The sequence below is a fragment of the Channa argus genome, chromosome 16 (genome assembly GCF_033026475.1).
Source record: "Channa argus isolate prfri chromosome 16, Channa argus male v1.0, whole genome shotgun sequence".
In the NCBI taxonomy this organism is placed as follows: Eukaryota; Metazoa; Chordata; class Actinopteri; order Anabantiformes; family Channidae; genus Channa; species Channa argus.
In genome coordinates, this window is record NC_090212.1 from 21,764,810 (window position 1) to 21,784,253 (window position 19,444).

General features: G+C 45.4%; 1 protein-coding gene across 9 annotated transcripts in view; it reads right to left on the bottom strand.

The window, feature by feature from the left end:
* The window catches only part of LOC137101230 (neuronal PAS domain-containing protein 3), a 267,664-nt gene extending 248,323 nt beyond the window's left edge, over positions 1-19,341 (bottom strand). For 4 of the 9 annotated variants that reach the window (XR_010911005.1, XR_010911006.1, XR_010911007.1 and 1 more), the window contains exon 1: positions 18,482-19,341. Coding sequence is in view for 3 of the 9 variants with exons in the window: in XM_067479369.1 (XP_067335470.1) it covers positions 18,482-18,675 (194 nt within the window). In the remaining 6 variants the exon portion in view is untranslated. Of the gene's footprint in view, positions 1-15,092; positions 15,827-18,481 lie in introns of those variants that run through there. The other 5 variants (XM_067479371.1, XM_067479370.1, XM_067479369.1 and 2 more) reach the window with 4 other exon arrangements.
* Positions 19,342-19,444: the final 103 nt, after the last annotated feature.

The window sequence follows — 19,444 nt, forward strand, 5'->3', positions numbered from 1 at the left end:
ACTCTCCGACTTGTGTGCAACAAAACCAGCAGCAGGAAAAGAATCTACATCTGCAAAGGTTACTAAAGCTGTCCGATACAGGGAAGGTAATACAGTAAATGTACAACGTTTCATTCACCCTGGAATGGAGTAAAAGTAACAGATTACAGTACTCACTCACTGTCAGTGTGTATGATCAGTACTGTATGATGTAGAGCTTTCAGACAGTGAAATCCTGTTTGTTTTACAAATGTCCAGATCCTGTCCAGCACTTTAAATTGCTGAACTATTACAATAAATACTCTGAAATACATCCTATGGAGGCTATTTCCTGTGTTTCAGAACACACATATATTGTCTACACCTGTCGCTATAGGTTCTTATTGGACTTTCAGTCCCTCTGCAACCTTCATTCATATTGTCCTTAAAAGTGAACATTAAAAGACAAAATATGAACCACTCATTCTAAAATGTAGCTTATCTGCTGCCAGATTGTGAGTGAGACATCAGAGTTTGGGATAATTGAGCTCTGGTGTGGGAGAAAAAAAAAGAAGAGCAAAACAAATAACAAGAAAAGATCGAAACATGGGAAAAAGGGTTAAAGAAAGGGGTAAAGGGGTAAAGACAGAACAGCAGCAGCAGAGGAGAAGGCGGAAATGAGGACGAAAGATGAAGGAGAGCGCGGGAGAGGGCAGAAAAGAAAGAGTCAGACGGACAGAGTGAAGGATCGAAAGGAGGAAGAGGAGAAGCACAAGAAGAAGAGCAGTGTATTTAAATGCGAGCCGGTGTTAATGAGTTTGGTCAGAGTGTGGAACAGTCTTTTTAAAGCTGCTATCATTCTCATTAATGTAGTGAATGAGCTGCTGATAGCTGTCATGGACCTCACACTCCAATTAACAACAATATGCACACACCTATAGGGGCGCGTGTGCACGTGGAGGGTGCACACACAAACATATACACACACACACACACACACACACCACACAGAGTGTGTTTGTGAGCACACAACTTTCACTATTTGCATGAGTGTGTTTGTACATGTGCACAAAATCTCCACGTATATAAGTGCTGGGTTGTGTGGGAGGTGAGGAGTGAGTGCATTTTGATTTTGTGAGGAAAAAATAAAAACTTCCTGCAATCAGCATTTCTGTTTGCTAACGAGCGGCCGCTAAGCTGCGAGATAGAAATGCAAATCCACCTCGAAACGACTGAACAGGCCTGCTGAAAAATTAATGAAATCTCCCTTTAATTTGGCCGAACGGAGGAAACAATATGCTGCCAGTAAACTCACTGTGTGTGTGTGTGTGTGTGTGTGTGTGTGTGTGTGTGTGTGTGTGATGAGGACTGACAGGTCTACAATAACAAACATCAGTTCCCATCAAATCTGTTTCTTCCTTAAGTAACAGGCCTCAGTAATTTACTAAAACACAGTCGCTGTACATTCACAAGCAAGAGGAAGTGATCGTGCTGGGAACTATTTTCAGGGGCGGATTAATCCACTTTTGGTGCTTTGTGGTTTTGTGCAATAACGGCGCTGAGAAAAATTGGATGTTGCAGACTTTGAAAAACGTTTGACTTGGTTAGTTTGCTGCTTTAAACAAGCTCATTTGAACAAGATCACTTTGTTTCCTCCCACTTTTACTTTGGTTAGGAGGTATTTGACTCTCAGCTGAAGTACTAGTACACAGTAACAGTAACGCTTTGTGTACCTGTACAAACACAATATAACACACGCACCTCAGGTAAATTCTCCACTGAGCTGAACTTCAACAGATTCCTTCCCTCCTAGAAAACCTGCAGAACCACATCCAGTTTGTCAGACTAAGCCTTTCTATGCTTCTGAGTGGACATGAGTTTAGTTGCTTTGAAGCAAAAACAATCTCTCTGGTGTTGAACTTGAGTCTGCGGCGTGATAGTCGTGCATTTGAACGTGCAACTCGTTTTCCATTACTGACTGCAGCACTTCATCCACACATTCAAACAAACAAGCAGCATCACAACATGATCATTCACTTTTCCTTCCACAAATGTCTGCAGGTTGGTTACATGGGACTGGGTTGGAAGATAACGTGAAATGTTTCTGCTGTGAATAAAGATGTGCTGGTTGGGAAGTGAAGCCCAGAGGAAAGAAGTCTTCACTTCCCTCACTTCCAGTTTGGCTTGTCTTCTGGAAAGTGAAGGTGTTTCCTTTGATCTGCATCAGATTTCTGCTCTTTTCTTTGTCCGCTGATGAACAGTTTTAAGAAACCCATTACCTGTGTGTGTGTGTGTGTGTGTGTGTGTGTGTGTGTGTGTGTGTGTGTGTGTGTGTGTGTGTGTGTGTGTGTGTGTGTGTACACACATCCAGGACAATTAACTATGGCTTCACAGTGATTGATACTAGCTTGGCTTTCAATTTGTTCCACCACAGAGCTCAGACCGTCACCTCCCCAGCTTCGCCTCCCCTTTCTGTCACACTGACCTCATGCACAAACACACACACACACACTTTTACACCTTTCATGCCACCACCATCCTGATACATATGTGCAGCATTAAGGCAGAGAAAAACATATTGATATAGGTCTTCTTATTGATCCAACAGGTTTTTAGCCTGCAGCATCAGTGACTCTGCACATTTGTTAAGAGACAAAAGTAATGCAACCACAAAGGGAACACAAGCCAGTGTCTTCTTGTGCCAGTCCCAGGTCTGGGTAAATGCAGAGGGTTGTGTCAGGAAGGGCGTCCAATATAAAACACTTCGTAGGCAGAAAGAGAAGAGGAAAGCTAAGACTGTAGGACTGACAGTAGGGACTATGACAGGGAAGGATAGAGAGTTGGTGACATGATGCAGAGAAGGAAGGTGGACATACTGTGTGTCCAGGAGACCAGATGGAAAGGTAGCAAGGTTAGAAGCTTAGGAGCAGGGTTCAAGTTGTTCTAACATGGGTCAGATAGGAAGAGAAATGGAGTAGGAGTTATACTGAAAGGGGAGTTTGTGAGGAATGTTCCAGAGGTGAAAAGAGTATCAGACAGGTTGATGAGTCTGAAGCTGGAAAGGATGTGCAGCAGGTTAGTGTGATTAAAGATAAGGATGGAAATGTATTGACAGGTGCCACGAGTGTGATGGGAAGATGGAAGGAGAACTCTGAAGAGTTGAGGAGGGCGTTGAAGATAATGAAGAGTGGAAAGGCAGTTGGTCCTGATGACAAACCTGTGGAGGTATGGAAGTGTCTAGGAGAGGTGGCAGTAGAGTTTCTGACTAGTTTGTTTAACAAGATTATGGAGAGTGAGAGGATGCTGAGGACTGGAGGAGAAGTGTACTGGTGCCCATTTGTAAGAACAAGGGAGATGAGCAGAGCTGTGGCAACTACAGAGGAATAAAGCTGATGAGCCAAACAATGAAGTTGTGGTTAGACAGGAATCTCTGTGGACTATGATGTTTGCAGAGAACACGTGTGGAGAAAAGTGTCAGGTGTGTTGTGTGATAAAAGAGTATCAGCAAGAATTAAAGGAAAGATGTTCAAGACGGTGGTGAGACCAGAGATGTTGTTCAGCTTAGAGACAGTGGCACTGAAGAAAAGACAGGAGGCAGAGCTTAAGATGTTGAGGTTCTCTTTGGGAGTGATGAGGATGGACAGGAACAGGAATGAGGACATCAGAGGGACAGCTCATGTTAGATGTTTTGGAGATAAAGTCAGAGAGGACAGATTGAGGTGGTTTGGACATGTTCAGAGGAGAAACAGTGAATATATCGGTAGAAGGATGCTGAGGTTGGAGCTGCCAGGCAGGAGGTCTAGAGGAAGAGCAAAGAGGAGATTTATGGATGTAGTGAGAGAGGACATGAAGTTAGTTGGTGTGAGTGAAGAGGATGCAGAGGACAGGGTTAGATGGAGGCACATGATTCTCTGTGGAGACCCCTGAAGGGGTGTAAATCACTGCTCTTTCATATAAAGCTACATTGTTAGATCCTGAATCATAATCTTGCATGGAAAGCAGTTTTCCCCAAACCGAAAAGGGAAACATCAGCTGGAAATTAGGGAGGTTCTGATTGAGCTCCATTTAATATTTTATTCATGAGATGAGTTTGAATCATGGGATGTTCTCTGCAGAAACACGGAGCAGAGAGGCTGTTCGCGTGTCACATTTGTTCTTCCAACTACTCAGAGCACAGTTTGACTCCATCATTAGAAGCGGTGGAAAGCTGAACAAGAATTTGTACAAGAAGCACTTTGTTTATTGAAGGGATACGACATTAAAAATTAAAGGGGGTGTCTGTCTGATTCTATAGTAGCAGCTGAAAATAAAACATCCATCCAACATCGGTTTTGCTGGAATCACACACACATCACCCAAGAAAAAGGAAGTGAAAAGCTGCTTGAAGTCAAAAGCTGCAGCAGCACATGAATGAGGAAATACACACTGACACACACACGGGAGTCCACACACAAAAAGGCCCAGACGACCAGTGGATTCCCACCATCAACTCCTCTGTAATTTAAACATCGTATTTCTGACTCCAACTCCTATCTGTGTGATGAGGAGGAGGAGCCCGGCAGCACCAACAGAGACACAATCGTAAGGTTGCTGGTTCAAATCCCACTGCAGGCATCACAAAGCCATCAGTGTGTTTTCCTCAAGAAGAACAGTTGGTATGAATTCAAATACAGAACTACTGAGTACAGTATTATAAAAGGTAATGAGAGCACAGCATTTTAAACACTCCCAGAACTTTACAGCACTGCTTTAAAAAATAGGACGGGGAGGAAGATTGTGTGATGCAGTTTGGGAACTGCTGTCAGTTCTGTTCACACTGCAGTGAAACAAAGAAGAGGTGGTGACAGAAGCACACTTATCTACTGTGTGTGTGTGTGTGTGTGTGTGTGTGTGTGTGTGTGTGGCAACTCGCTGAGCTGTAACACAGTGACATTTGGGAGAAGAGTTGACCTAATGCAGATCAGAGATGATGCTCTACAAAGAGCTGTCTCACACACACACACACACACACACACACACACACACACACTTTACACTGCCCAAGTGTAGAAGAGAGAAGCACAAAGAAAACACCAAAGGATGAGAGATGGATGCAGAGCAGAAAGATTATGTGGGAAAATTGTCCTTTGGAAAGCAGAAGTCAAGGTGCTTAGAGAAGTTTGCACCTTCCCATGAAAACAGAGTGACTCCATCTGTAGCTGAAGATCATCAGCAACAGATAATCAGATAAAAAGCTCCAGGACTGTTACTAAAGGGAGGCTGAGGTGGTTTCTCAACTGCTGCATTCAACTTGAAGAATGAACTGCAAATTAAAAGACTTGTTATTTAACAATAGAAAATAATAGGAATAACCGAAATCCTTACAATTACATTATTTGTATCTATTTGACAAGCTCCAAGAACAAATGAAGCCATTTCTGCAGAAGGAATTAAATGATTATCACATGTTCAGAGGTGATGTAGTGTTACAGGTGCAAAAGCACTTTGCTGGTGATCAAACTATGATGTGTTTGTAACTAGTCTCAAATGCTTGTTTGAGCTGAAGTACTTTCATCCAGTAGCAGCTGTACGTTTCATGAACAACTGTTCAGCCGACATAATATAATGAAGTCGATCCGTCTCATTTTTCACTGCAACAAAATTAAAAGAATGTGCAAATGACAGGAGTTCAGGAGGGGAAACGCAGCGTTAGTCTGGGTTTCAGTTCTAACTAGAAAACTGGAACCTTTGTGGAGACAGTGGACTGATGCACAGATGAGTTTCTCCCTGCAGGAGAAATCTCTCTGTGGCTTGTGCTCATCTATTTATCCATAATCAGCTTTCGTTAGCTTTGTCTTTCCCCTAAATGCCTCATTCATCCCTCTGACTGAAGTGCACCACCCTCATCCTTCCTCCCCCCCCCCCACCACCTCCTCCTCTGCTCCCTCTCCAGCAAAGAATAATCAATAGTCATTCCACCCTCAGGTCTCCTACCTGCCTACTGGGGCAAACAGGTGACCGCACCGGGGGCAAAGAGGACACGAGAGGAGGTAATGAAAGCAGAGGAGAGGAGATGAGGGATGAAGAGGTGGGGGTGATGGGGGTTTCATGAGAACAATGATTTTATTGAGAACTTACACCATAACGTCTCAATCTGCTCTTAAAAACATAGTGCGAGTGAGTAACGACATGAGATTATCATCATACAACACTGGAAACTCCAGACAGACACACACACACACACACTTAAAATTAATTTCCAAATAATTCCTCTTGGAGTTGAAGCAACAATGTGAGCAGCTGGTTAATCTACATCTTCCAGCACCTGCTGCACACACACAACATGAGAGGGGGGCTTGTATTCATAGTTACTACATCTACATTAACATGTAGAACACATTCTCTTTCTGGTGGTTATGTCTGAGCTCACTGTAGAACTGTGGTCTGAACGTTTGCTTATTTAACCAGCTGCAGAGTGTCAGTACTGATCTACGAGATAAATAAGGAACAGGATCAGTCCAACATGGAGGCAGAAACACTGATGCACAATCAAACTCTGTCTAATGTAACTGCCAAACTGTGTGTGTGTGTGTGTGTGTGTACGACTTAAGAAATGTTTTTCAGTGTAAAAAAGTATATAGAAATAATTCATATATATATCAGCTTATTTGAAATCAAAGAATCTGACACTTGGATGTAAATGCAGCTACACAGGTTAAAAACAAAGACGTGGGTGTTTTAGAAAAAACACTGGACGTTGGGGAAATTCTGTTACTTTGTATAATTAAACAGAGAGAGGAAACTAATTGAATACAATTATCACTTCAGGTATTTTGATATTATTACTCATTTGTGGTGGTATTTACAGCACTTGACAAATTTATGGACTAAATTCTTTTATGATTCTTTTATTTTATATCTTTAGTGACTTAAGTGAGTAAAACAAATCTAAAATTAGATGAAGTAGATGAATTTTGTTTTTTTGGAATCTGTTTTTTGACACGACATGAGAGACTTGAAGGTGACAGAAAGAGAGAGGGACTGGATAGATGGAAGAAGGAGGAAGAAATTTCAGAGTGTGGAGGAGAGAGAGAGAATAAAGAAAACAAGATCACGACAAAAGGAATGAAACAGAACGGACAGAAGGACAAAAAGAGACAGAAGTGGAATAATACAAAAGTGGGAAAGAGTGTTATAGCTAAGTGTGTGTGTGTGTGTGTGTGTGTGTGTGTGTGTGTGTGTGTGTGTGTGTGTGTGTGTGTGTCAGTGTGTGTGTGTTTAACCAATCTGTGTGTTTTCAAGGACAGGTAGATATTGGGCCTGAGGTGGGAAGCTGCTGAGTCAGCAGGTCTGAGTTGATTACATCCTCAGTCAATGAGAGGACGATCCCAGAGTGGACAGGAGAGGAAGGAGGAGGCGAGGACACGCGGGAGGAGAAGAAAATGTTTTCAGGTAGCGCTGGAGGGGGAAAGACAGTAGTTCTGTTTCCATAAAGATGTCAGAGCTAATTTATGACATGTGACCACATCTAACTGCTTTCAAATGAATGAGTTGTAAAGTCAGAGACTGTATCTGTAGTTAGAAACCACATGAGGATTTGGAAAAATCTACCTTCAAAATGACCTTGAGTATTTTAAAGACGGGGACATTTTTACTGGCCCTTAAATAAATGTGGAAGATGTGACGTGGCCGGAATGAGGACTCAAAGGGCCTGGCGGCCTCACTGAAACTCATCAAAACGAAAGTGACACAAAACTAAACCCACAAAAAGATCCAACCTGCTGATCGTGTCCGAATCCAGAATCCAGGTTTGAACGGGTGATTTCTAATGCAAATGCTTGTGTGCTGACCCCCGAGTCAGGAATCCCATCCATACATCCAAGTGGGAATCCAATCCCGTCCCCTGCAAAAACTGCAAACGACGCGACTTTTTTATTTGTTTTTGTACGAGATGCACCGATGCAGCATCATGCAGGACTGTGACACTACTTTAACTGTGTGATTTAGACAAGAGACATACTTCGGTTAAAGTAAGGAAATAAACCTGTTTCTCCAACTTTAACCCTGTTCTGTGAGCGTCTGAACACAAACGCAGAAGAGTTTAACACCACTGTAGTCCCAGAAAATACACGTTGTACTGCTGGATCTACGGGGCCCTGAGAGCCCACAGCTGTGCAAATTGGGGAAAAAATTTAAAGGGCTTGTTCATCAATTTGACAACACAGTTGCAGCTTTGAGAAACGCAGAAAGCCTCAGCAGAAGACTAGGTAGCAACAGGCTAACAGTAAGTTCACAGTCGTCATCAGCAACATAGTTAAAGAAATGTAATATTATAACAAATTCAGAAAACGTACATGTTACGGCATATTTATAAAATATAATATATTTATAAAATATAAAAATATTTATAAAAGTTAGCTTGGGCAAATTTGTGCAAAAAACCTTCGGAATCATTGTTGAAAACTGATGGACAGTTAGATTTGTTAATGTACTTTTTGTAGCGTGTTTCTTAAGGCTGCGTCAGTGTGTTGTTGCCTAGGAACAACTCATTCACTATCTGTTTTTTTAACATGTTATTTATGTGTCGTACTAAAGCTTTATTTGTCGAAGACGCTTTAATGTTGTCTAGCACATAAAAAGCATGGAGCTTCCTGTAAAATGGTAACAGTCTCCACTTCCACCATTCTGGGCCCCTCATTCATTTTAAATAGGCTTAACCAGAACATTAAGAATTATCACCTTTCTAACCTAAAAACTGAGAAATTCTAACATTCATCTATATAAAATATATGGTAGAAAACAGCACTTTTCTAGCGTATCAGTACCTGAAGTGCTTTCCAGTGCCCACAGCCACCAGGACGGCTAATGTCCTGGTCATGTGACACGTGGCTTTGACAAACTGCTACAGGCCTCATCCTTTCTGAGAGCTGTTCTCAGAGAGAAAAATCAGTCAAGCCACCGTAAAGACCAGAACTGCTGAAAACCTGCCTTGAGGGTCAAACCTACAAACTAGTTTGCATGAACCTCTGGCCCGAACAACATCCAGCCTCACGAAGGGGGGCAGACTTCATTTCGTCAGCAGTGAAAAAGTTGACGGCCTCCTCGTTTGGTTTCAGACACACTGTGCAAACAGCAGGGAGGTCGGAGCATCGCCGCTTTAAAAACAGGCAGAAACAAAAAAAAAGTGCATTGTTTATGTAAAATGTTGGTGCTACGTTCCGGATCCTGAAAAATGCTTCTGTCGTTTCAGCTTCATTTACATTTTCATACATTTCTCCATTTGGGACGAAAGCAGAGTGTGTGTCAGCGGCACGCAGCAAATTTACACATTGTTATTTGGTAACAACGCTCAAACTGCTGCCACCGCCGAGGATCAAATTGCCGGCCGGAGACATTTTCTATGCATTTTCTTCCCAAAGACAAATGTAAATTCAGTTTGAAAAGGAAAACAATTTTCAGTCCGGCACAGCAGCAGCAGCAGCAACAGCAGCAGCAGCATCAGCCTGGGTTTTCTCCTCTCTCTGATCACCGGCTTTCCATGCATGTCTGAACAAAACCAATCTGGTGAAATCACAGAGGGAGGCAGGGCCGAACTCCACGTCTGAAACTAAACTCTCGAGTCGTTTCCTGACAACGCGTCAGGACCCACCACAAAAACCACAAAACCACCAACACGCTGCCAAAACCCCAGACCGGCTCCTCTCTCTGAGTTTCTGTCTGTCTCACTCGGCTGAATGGGGTAATGGGGCATTTTATTGTGTTATTTTGCCCCCGGGGAGGAGGAGGAAGGAGGGAGCACAGGAGGGAGGAGGGAGGGGGGAGTGTGGTGGAGACAAAGCCAACTTTGTGCTTCGTGGGTTTTCTGTTGTTTCTGAAAATTCGCCAACACTACAACCAGCTCGGTCTCCCTCACTTTCTCACTCTGCTTCTCACCCCCCCATTGTCTCTCCCCATTAAACATGCACAAAGTCAGATAAAGCGAGTCGTCTAAAAACTCTAATTTCCCCAAAATGTGCACAATGTAGTTGATTGTAAATCGCAAGATCACACGTTGATACTGAGAAATTTGGTTTTCTAAAAACCTATTTCCTCATTCGGAAGTTAATGCCAGTTGGAACAGGAGCAACTACAGACTGGAAATGTTGTGTAATGCTTAAAAAAGCTGCTGGAACATGGTTCAAACCTTTTTCTGATTGATTTCTCTTTAAAAAAAATAATTATAAAGACAAGTAGAGGAGAAAAGTGAAAAAGTGAAAAGTGCTCGGTTTATACGAACCCTGTAAAATCCTGTTCACAACAAACAGCTGGTTCACTCAGCAAAGGAAACTAATCAGAAACATGTCTCCATGTTCTCGTAGTAACATTAAAAAATATTATAAAAATTAAATAGAAAAAATATATTTTTTAAACGAAGAAAAGTAAAACATTTGTCAGCTTTTCCACTGTTGTTCCTCCTCCTTATCACTTTATCATCTTTGTTTCGCCACAGATTTTCAGTGTTTTTAAGAAAAAAGATTTTCAAAGCCTTGAAAAAAAAACAAGACAAACAAACAAAAAAACTACCTTTTTCCCACCTAAACATCACAAATCAGAAATGTCTTTGCTGTATTTACATGGACATGAGCAGCTTATCATCACCTTTGTCCATTTTACTTGCTAAAAGTTAAATGACTCTGTCAGGTGTTTCCCGTCTTCATACACTAAAGCAGATACACAGACCGTAGCACAGTGTAGCTGCACGTTGAGCGACAGAAACTGAAGCTTCTTTTTGTTTTTTAATGCTCTGTGGTTGGAAGCAGCTCCAGTGCAACAGCAGACTCAGGTGTGTGGGACCACCTGTGGAACAGCTAACCAAGGCCTCCTTCAGGCTCTGGGAGGCTCTTATGCAGCCTGCAGGTGAGTCAGACTGGTGACAGCCAATCAGCTCCATGAGCGATTCCACTTCACACCGTCTCTGCTGACTGTCTGTCTGTCTCTGGTTTCTCTGCCGTCCACTGATTCAGTGGAGGTTTTCTCTGCTCTTTTCGCTCCTGTCTTCGAGTCTCAGCCCCTTCTCCTCCTGGTTTGGTTTCTACTTTCTCCGTCTCTAGTTGCAGCCTTCCAATCTTCCTCGAATACTTTGTTAAGGATATTGCTTTACTTTTACTTAATATTTGGACTGTGGTGAAGACTTTTTAAATGATGCCGTTTAGCTTTATTTTTAATGAATGAATGAATGAATGAAGATTTACACGTCCATGCACTTTCTACACTCTTTAATTCAGGTATTACACCAATATCTAGTAAACTGTATTTCTATGTCTTGTTCCCATTTGCTTCCTTACTCATTTCTGTTTATCCTCCCATCTCCTCCATTTCCACCTCCACATCCCCAGCTTTTATCGCTCCTGCTCCTGTTCTCCTTCTCCCTCCGTTTCCCCTTCACTGTTTCTCAGCCCATCTCCTCCCTCTCGGCTGTTTCCTTGCCCAGTCCTCTTCTCCATCATCTCTCTCTGCGGAGCTGCTGTAGTGTACTGATAGTGGGAGCACTTGTGCACTCGGCTATGAAGTCAGTCCTCCTCCTCTACCTCCTCTTCATCTCACTCTCTCTCTCTCTCTACCTGGAAATTAATTTGCTCTCCTCCAGATGCCTATCAGCACTGAAATGCCCCCAGAAATAGATCAACAGCAGCTCAGCCAAAACACACACACACACACACACACACACACACCTGGATGGACATTGAGACCGTGATGCTTTCATTCTTTCCACAACCAATAGTTGTTAACCACGGCTACTATATTTTGCTCAGTTTATCCACATAACTTTATTATTATTTAACACATCTTCATTATTATAATAATTATTATTATTATATATTTATAGCTTTATATTTATAGAAACGCAGATGAATCATTTTATAAAGTTAGAAACAAGCTGGACCATCAGTTAGAAAGTGCCGAACGTGTCCGCAATGTGAACACAAACACAACCGTGTGCACCGTGAACACTGCCCCTAAAGAGCTTTGATTGTTTTGTCCTGGGTTGGATCTGAGGGCAAAGTCAAGCTGGCGTGTTGGGCCACGGTGGCTTCGTGTGACCTGCACCAAAGAGCCAACGAGCATGTTCACACCAGTCCCGCTCGCCACAGGTGGTTTAGAGCTGCGTTTATCAAGGTGGACGTGGATCAAAGTGTTAAATAAGCAGAGCGGCCGAGCTGCACCATTCCTCAGACGGTTTCCTGTCAGACCCTGTTGCCAAGCAGGTAGTTTGATGATAAACTGATAAAACCCACTAGTCGGGGTCTGAAAGAATCCATTCAGGGACACACGTTTATGAGAGCCTCTGCTTTTGTTTTCAGACTCGTGCAAAAACCTGCTTGCTGTTCAAATTATGCCCTCAGAAAACCAAGTTTGTGAATTAATCTGACACGAGCCTCCGAGCTTCATCTCCTCAAGGAGCCTGTCAAAGACACAAAAACCGAGCTGTGCGAAAACCCAACGGAGAGGGGCCGAGGTGACGGCAGACAGGAAGTCTCACACTCACAACGGCATGGATTCAACTTCCTCCCATCAGGTCGCAGCTTCCTGCCTTCGGGGCTCATAAAAAGTTAAGGGATAAAGGGTAATTCCAGCTCCATACATTATACATTTGACGTCTGACCCTCTGCTAGCTTCAAACATCTGACTCTACTTGTTGTCTGTACACTCTACTCATCCACCTGTTTTAAAACACTGTAGCACTGCAGTAAACACATCGCTCGCTTGGCAGCCAACTGAGTTCTTTTGCATCTATTTTTGGAAACTGTGTCATTTCTTTGTCCCTTTTGGTCTGTTTGGGCTGGTGTCATGTATATTTGGGAGGATTGTGTGTCACTCTTGGGCCAGTTTTCTGAATTTCAAACAAGAGACATTAACACTACTGTCACCAGGGAAAAGAATGAGCACAAACACACAAACAGATTCAACAAAGTTGTCCCAATATTTGCCAGATGTTCACGTCTGTTTGTCACACTGAGCGTTTACATTCGTGACAGGTACAGTTTTGTCAGAGCGCGTGTCGTGTTGGTAAACTGGAGGAAACCTGACTGAAATAAGAGCAGCGTCGCGTCGAGACAGCGAAGGCCGGTCGAGCAGGGAGACGACCTCCGCGGGATGGAACTAAATTACCCACTGCACCTTTTCCTCCGTGACAACAGGAGTTGGTTGTGAGGTTACAAAGAGGCAAGAATAAACCCGGACTGTTCAGTCTGAAGTCAGATCTCCTGGGAAACAAGCCGACACAGCAGCTTCCAGCAGACGAGCCTCGTGATCGGTATTTTTAAAGCATGTTACTGCACCAAGAGCCAAGCCACAGAGGAGAAATGACACCGTAATCCCTTTTCTCTTTACTGTGGCACGTGCAAACACAGCCATAACAGATTCACGGGTTGCCTGAAATCAACAGGTGAAAAAAAAAAGAAAAAAAAAAAAACTGCACAATTCTACTACAGGTAAAAAGTAAATTAAGAAAAAAGAACAAACAGTTGCACTGAAGAAAACAGGTAATGTAAAGTCGATTATCTTTCAAATACTGACTGAGCATGTTGACAGAGAATATACCAGAGCTCTGCAGGCTAGAATTACCTTCAGGGCCAACTGGTGAAAAACAAGACGATCACACACACACACACCGGCCACAACGTTAAGACCACCTGGTAGTTTTCATGTGATGAACGGGTCAGCGGGACACTCTGACCAGTCTCATACCCAAGAAGTTGTGACGCTACCTTTTTTCCACATCGAGGCCCCGGCTGCCAGGTCGTGTTAATATTAGAAGAGGATTTAATTTCATTAGTGAACCCTGCTGAAACAGCAGATACCAGAATAGAGCCGTGAGATCAAATATGCTTCTACCAATGTGCTGAAATATAGAACGGAACATATTACAGTTATATTTACATATGACAAACGGTGCAAACATTATGTCACGTGTCATCAAGCATGTACAACAGAACAGCATCACAGCTGCATGTGACTGCTTATCAATCACCTAGAGTTTACATTAAAAAAAATAAAAATAAATCATTTATCAATCTGACAAAGAATATGTGAATTAAATAATGTGCAGTTGCACCAATAAACAAAAAGTCTGTTTAAAAGTCTGTTTTGTGACTGAACCTGCTACATGTTGAATTTTACGGCCGTCTAATTCAACAGGTGTAATGAACGTACAGCAAACACAGGAAGTTCATCTCAGCAGCTCCCGTAAAGTCACACTGACGACGATTCAAATGAACACAAGATAAAAAGATACTGTTCAACAAAACTGCAGTGGTGGTACAACACGTATCCACATCTGTTTGGGGAACAGGATGCAACACAATGCCATAAAGCACCAAACTGAAAAGGCACTTTGGGATGTTTCCTTCAAATCAGTGCAAACCTGTCACATTTATGGCATCTTTACTTATCTGAAGCAACAGGGGGGAAACTGTGTATTGCATATAGAAAACTAAGCATCATGTGGGTTTTGGAGAACGCAGCAGTTATTCCTATTTCCACCTTAAGTCCACCTTAAATGAACCAGCTTCAGGGTCAGAATGAGGTCCAGGTCTGACCCACACACACTGAATTCCACGCACATCCCTCCACATTCAAACTTCCTGTTCATTCCTTTGAGACACACACACACACACACACACACACACACACAGTAGTACAGCAGGACCAAACACACACAGACAGGTTTGTCATCGACGTTCACACACCTTTGGTGCTTGGAGCGTCAACACACTGCGCGGCACACACACACACACACACACACACACACACACACACACACACACACACACACACACACAGACACACACACGTGGATGAAGAAGGCGAGACATCACCAGGCAGAGCAAAGGCTCCGTTTCTGCGAGCACTCTGCCACCGACCTGTTACCCAGCCACAAGCCTGACACACACACACACACACACACACACACACGCGTACATATAAATGCACACGAGCACGCGCGCGGTCACGCACACCTCCACTCTCCTCTGGAAAGGTATCAGCGTTCCTCCTGGCACCTCCGGGCTCACAGTAAAACGCAAAGCGACGCCGGGCTGCCGCTGCGTCCAGCCCCGCTCGTGTGCAGCTGTAAGCATGCAGTGAATGAGGAGGAGTGTGTGCAGCACCGTTACCGTTCTCTCCGCGTCGGGTCCTGCTGGATGCTCGGCTTGGTGGGCGCCATCTTCCTGCAACAATTATTAGATTTCTTACTTTCTCTTCTTTTCTGTTTCTCTGCTCAGATGTATTTGGACGCGGAGCCGCGGCGGTGCGCTGCGCCCTGACAGCAATGCGTCATGGTCGGTGTGTTAAGACAAAGCCATGTCCGTGTGTGTGTGTGTGTGTGTGTGTGTGAACGTGTACGTGTGTGTGGGGGGGCGCGCGTGCTGTGCGTGTGTCTCGTGCTTGTCTCCCTCCTCCTCCGCCGCCGCCGCCGCTCAGAAGCGTTGAAACAACGGGCGGTGGAGGCGAAGGCAGGGACCGGGCTGCAGCAGCCGCGGCATGCCGAGCGGAGTGAAGGGGAGCTCGGGGCGGATGCCTCCAAAATTCCGCTGTGTCTCTCCCCTCTCCCTTCTTCTCTGTCTCGTTCCACACACGCGCACAGCTTCGGCTTTGGCACTACAGAGGAATTTCCTGCATGCGCTCCGGAGGAAAAAACAAACAAACAGGCGCGTGAAATCGTTACATTCTCGCCGCCGCTGCAGCGCCCGTATCCCCGTCACAGTCCCCGCGGCGGCGCGTCGCTCAGCGTCAAAGTCTGTGTCATTTTCCGGAGCATTTTTCCCTCCTCTGGCTGCTGTCAGTGAAAAAAAAGGACACCACACATCTCCGGTATTTTCTCCAGCCCCGGCGCAACAACGCCACTCAGTTGCAGTTGGAGTCAGTTTGTGTGTTTGTATGTGTGTGTGTGTGTGATTTTTTTTTTTTAATTTTATTTCACCCTCTCTCTTCCTGTATTACAAGTTGCCCCGCGAGATTTTTACCCCCCCTTTTTTTTTTTGTTGTCACAAAAAAAACCACTCAACGTTATTTGATTTTATCGTTTTCCTGTAAATGTGATCAACACACACACACACACACACACACACACACACACACACACACACACCACCCCCGTCATAATAAACACATCACACCAAATGTCTCACTTCAAATTCCAAATTCAGCTGCGAACTTTTCGTGCTGCTCGAATTATTTCTGCACGTTGGACGCGTCTCCCTCACGTGCTGCTGGGAAAAGATGCTCAGGTTTGTTTTAAGCCTCTCAAAGCGTCTCCTCCAAACATCACATTACACTGCTCACTTCTAATCATTTAAGCCACTGACATTTATTTTCCTGCAGATTTGATGTTTGTACATCAGCAGTGGCTCATTATCCTCCTGCAGACTCCACCGCCTGTTTCCTAATGTTTATTTAAATTGCTGTGTTTTTTAAAAATGTATAATTCATTGTAACCGAGCGTGTGCTGTGTCATTAACCCTCAGGCTGCAGCCCTGGAAGCTGAAAAGCTTCCCTCTCTATACCAATGACCTATCAAGGTCACAGGCATGCTGGGTATTATCCACACAAATACAGGGTTACGTGGGGCTGTGGGGGAAAAACCGTGACCTGTCAAGAGCTGAGCAGCCGTCGACCAACCAACACACGCGCAGTGATGCGTTTAGGGAAGGTGTCAACACGTGCTCCTTCCTCGTCGTCTTCACCTGTTTGAAAGCAGCAGCGACTGTTTCCAGCCACAGTCCACATTCGTTTCACTCTGGAAACGTGTCTACAGGCAGTTTTTCCTGGTTAAAAGTCCACTTCAGTAAACTGGGGGCTGGTTTTCGCTGCATCCCTGGTTTCTGAAAATACAGTGAGGGACATGCTAAAGCAGAGGCCGCGCCCCCTTATCTGAACCCAGGCCACAACCTGACAGCTCCCAGGTTTGAGCCTCCTCCTCCATCAGCAGCTTCACGAGGCCTGAGCTGCACCGACTAACACATTTCCCCCTAAAAACAACGCGAGCCTTTATTTTTCAATCTGATCCAGTCTCGGGGAAACGAGCGCTCGCTCCGTCCTGTGTGGACCAGGTTTGGCTGCTCCTGCTGTCTCCAACTCAGCTCTGCTTACCGAGAGCAGTCAAACAGAGGCGACGTGGATAATGGAGCGTGGTGTATAAACACATTAGCTCCCAGCTGTTTGTTGGGTGGGAAACATTATATGTACCGAGAGCAGGAAGAGGGGTGGCGGGCTGAACGGGCGCTCAAGACCAGTGGGATTTATTAAAAATCGCCCTGGCTGCAGGAGACGAGAGGTAAAACTCGAACCTTTCAGGGTGAAGTTCACCTTTAAACCCATCCGTCCCCAAACTGGGGTGTGGGGGGCTGAGGGTTCTGCAGCTGCCACATGACGACATAGTCTTAACTGCAGCGGGAGAAATGATCCAAGAACGTGTCCAAGCGCTGCTCTAATCCTCACCTCCCACGTATGAACACAGACATGCAGCCCACTTCCCAAGATGCTCAGGAATCAGGGGCTCTGAGGTCTGTTTGTGCCCAGAAGCCCTGCTTTAAATAACAATACAGCTCTTACTGGGCTTGTGTTTGTTGCTGCAGAGGGCCCGAGACTTTCTGGGTGCAGTCCGAGAGGCCCTGGCTCTGATTTATGTCGCTTTTAGACTCTCTTATCCCCCCCCCGCACCCCACACAGACACACACACACACACACACACTTTCCTTGTTTTGGCACCCCCGTGGCTCCAGATGATTAGAAAAAACAACCCTACTGAGCGGCCGGACGGGGAGGCAGTCATTTAGATTCAGAGCGGAGAGGAAATAAGGAAGTAACAGGAGGATGGATGCAGTGAATTGTCACCACGGCTCGGTGCCCAGCTGGAAAACACTCCACATATTCCTCTTCTCCGCTCAGATAACCCAATCAAATGACCTCCCGTGTTTCCTCGGAATTAGCACAACCTCATGTGGGATTTTCCCCCCTCAATTACCTGGACTTCATACTTATATTTCAGCTCAAGTAGTTCAACCTCACTGCTCCATTTCCACTACATCACTGAGTTCTACTTCCCCGTCTCCCACTGCTTCAGCCCACAGTCTTTGCCGACTACACCTCTTTACACACACTCCCAAACACTAAATAATCCTCAAATATTGAATTTAATCCTCTTCTGTGACATTAAAGTCAGCAGATGTTTCTTTTGTGTTTGGGTTTAACAGAAGAGGGAAAGGTCACATTTTCTGGAACATTTCTCCAAACAGACTGAGTGAAAAAGAAACAACCGCCTCCATCCAGTGAAGCCAGAGACGGAGTGAAGTGTCCACTGAGTTAGAGATGCCCAACTGCTCCTGAACACAAATGTCCCGTGAACAAAGCGGGTGCTGCTGCTCTAAGAGGTTTTTTATGGATTCCCAAAAGAAAAAGTGGACAAACACACAGCAGGAACCAGGTGTTTCACTGCGGTGTGGATGTGCAACTTCTCCACTTTGGGGTCAGCCCCGCTCCATCACACTTACACGTCCCCACGTACCTTTGCTGGTAGCTGGTGATTCCCTGAACGCTCTGCGGGGTCCCGTTCGTGGCTCCTGGAACTGGCACCGGGACTCGACCCACCGGGGGACCGGTCACCATCCCGCCGCCCCCCCCGCCTCCTCCTCCGCCTCCGGCTCCGCCGGCTGCCGAGGCCGTCACCTGGACGCTGAAATCCGGGAAGATCCTGATCATGGTCCCGGGCGTCTCCGGCTCCGCTTCGCCTCCGGACACGGACCAGTCAGCGATAACTGGGATCAAGAGATGGGTTAATTCTGCCGCTGAGTAAACAACAATCTTCTTTCTGTCGTTTTTCGCGTCTTCTTTAACCTTCGGATAAAACTCACAAGCGGAATCCGGATCCTGGTCCCGGTGCGCACAACAGACGTGTCCTTTATTATTTCTAATTCTGCCTCTTCCTGGCGCTACCCTTCACACATCGTCCCCGTGCGGCTCCGGATCCTGGTCCCGGTGTCTCCTGTCCCTCTTCTCTGCGCTCCCACTCAGCAGTGACTGCTTGTCTCACACAGCGAAGACAGCAGAAGCGCGAGTCTGTGTCTCCGGGTGCAGGGTCTGCGGACTCCCTCTTTCTCAGGCGGGCGCCGCCGCGGGCTCTCCGTCCGAGAAGGGCATTCCGTCCCCGGCTGTCCCACGCCCGGTGCCCGTTGGTGTCTCGGTCAGTGCGTGAGCGCGCGGCTCTGACTCTCAGCAGCACGAGCTCGGCAGTGACATCGGTGTGATACAGTTGATACGGCAGCGGCGCCAAAGTGTGTGTCGGTATGTCAGCAAGTGCCTGAGTGTGTGTGTGTGTGAGAGTGAGTGAGTGAGAGAAAGAGAGGGAGAGAGGGAGAGGAAGAGACCGAGAGAGAGAGAGAGAGATAGAGGAAGAGAAGGAGAGAGAGAGGGGGGGGGGGGAGAGAGAGGGTGGGAGAGAGAGGGTGGGAGAGAGAGAGAGAGAGAGAGA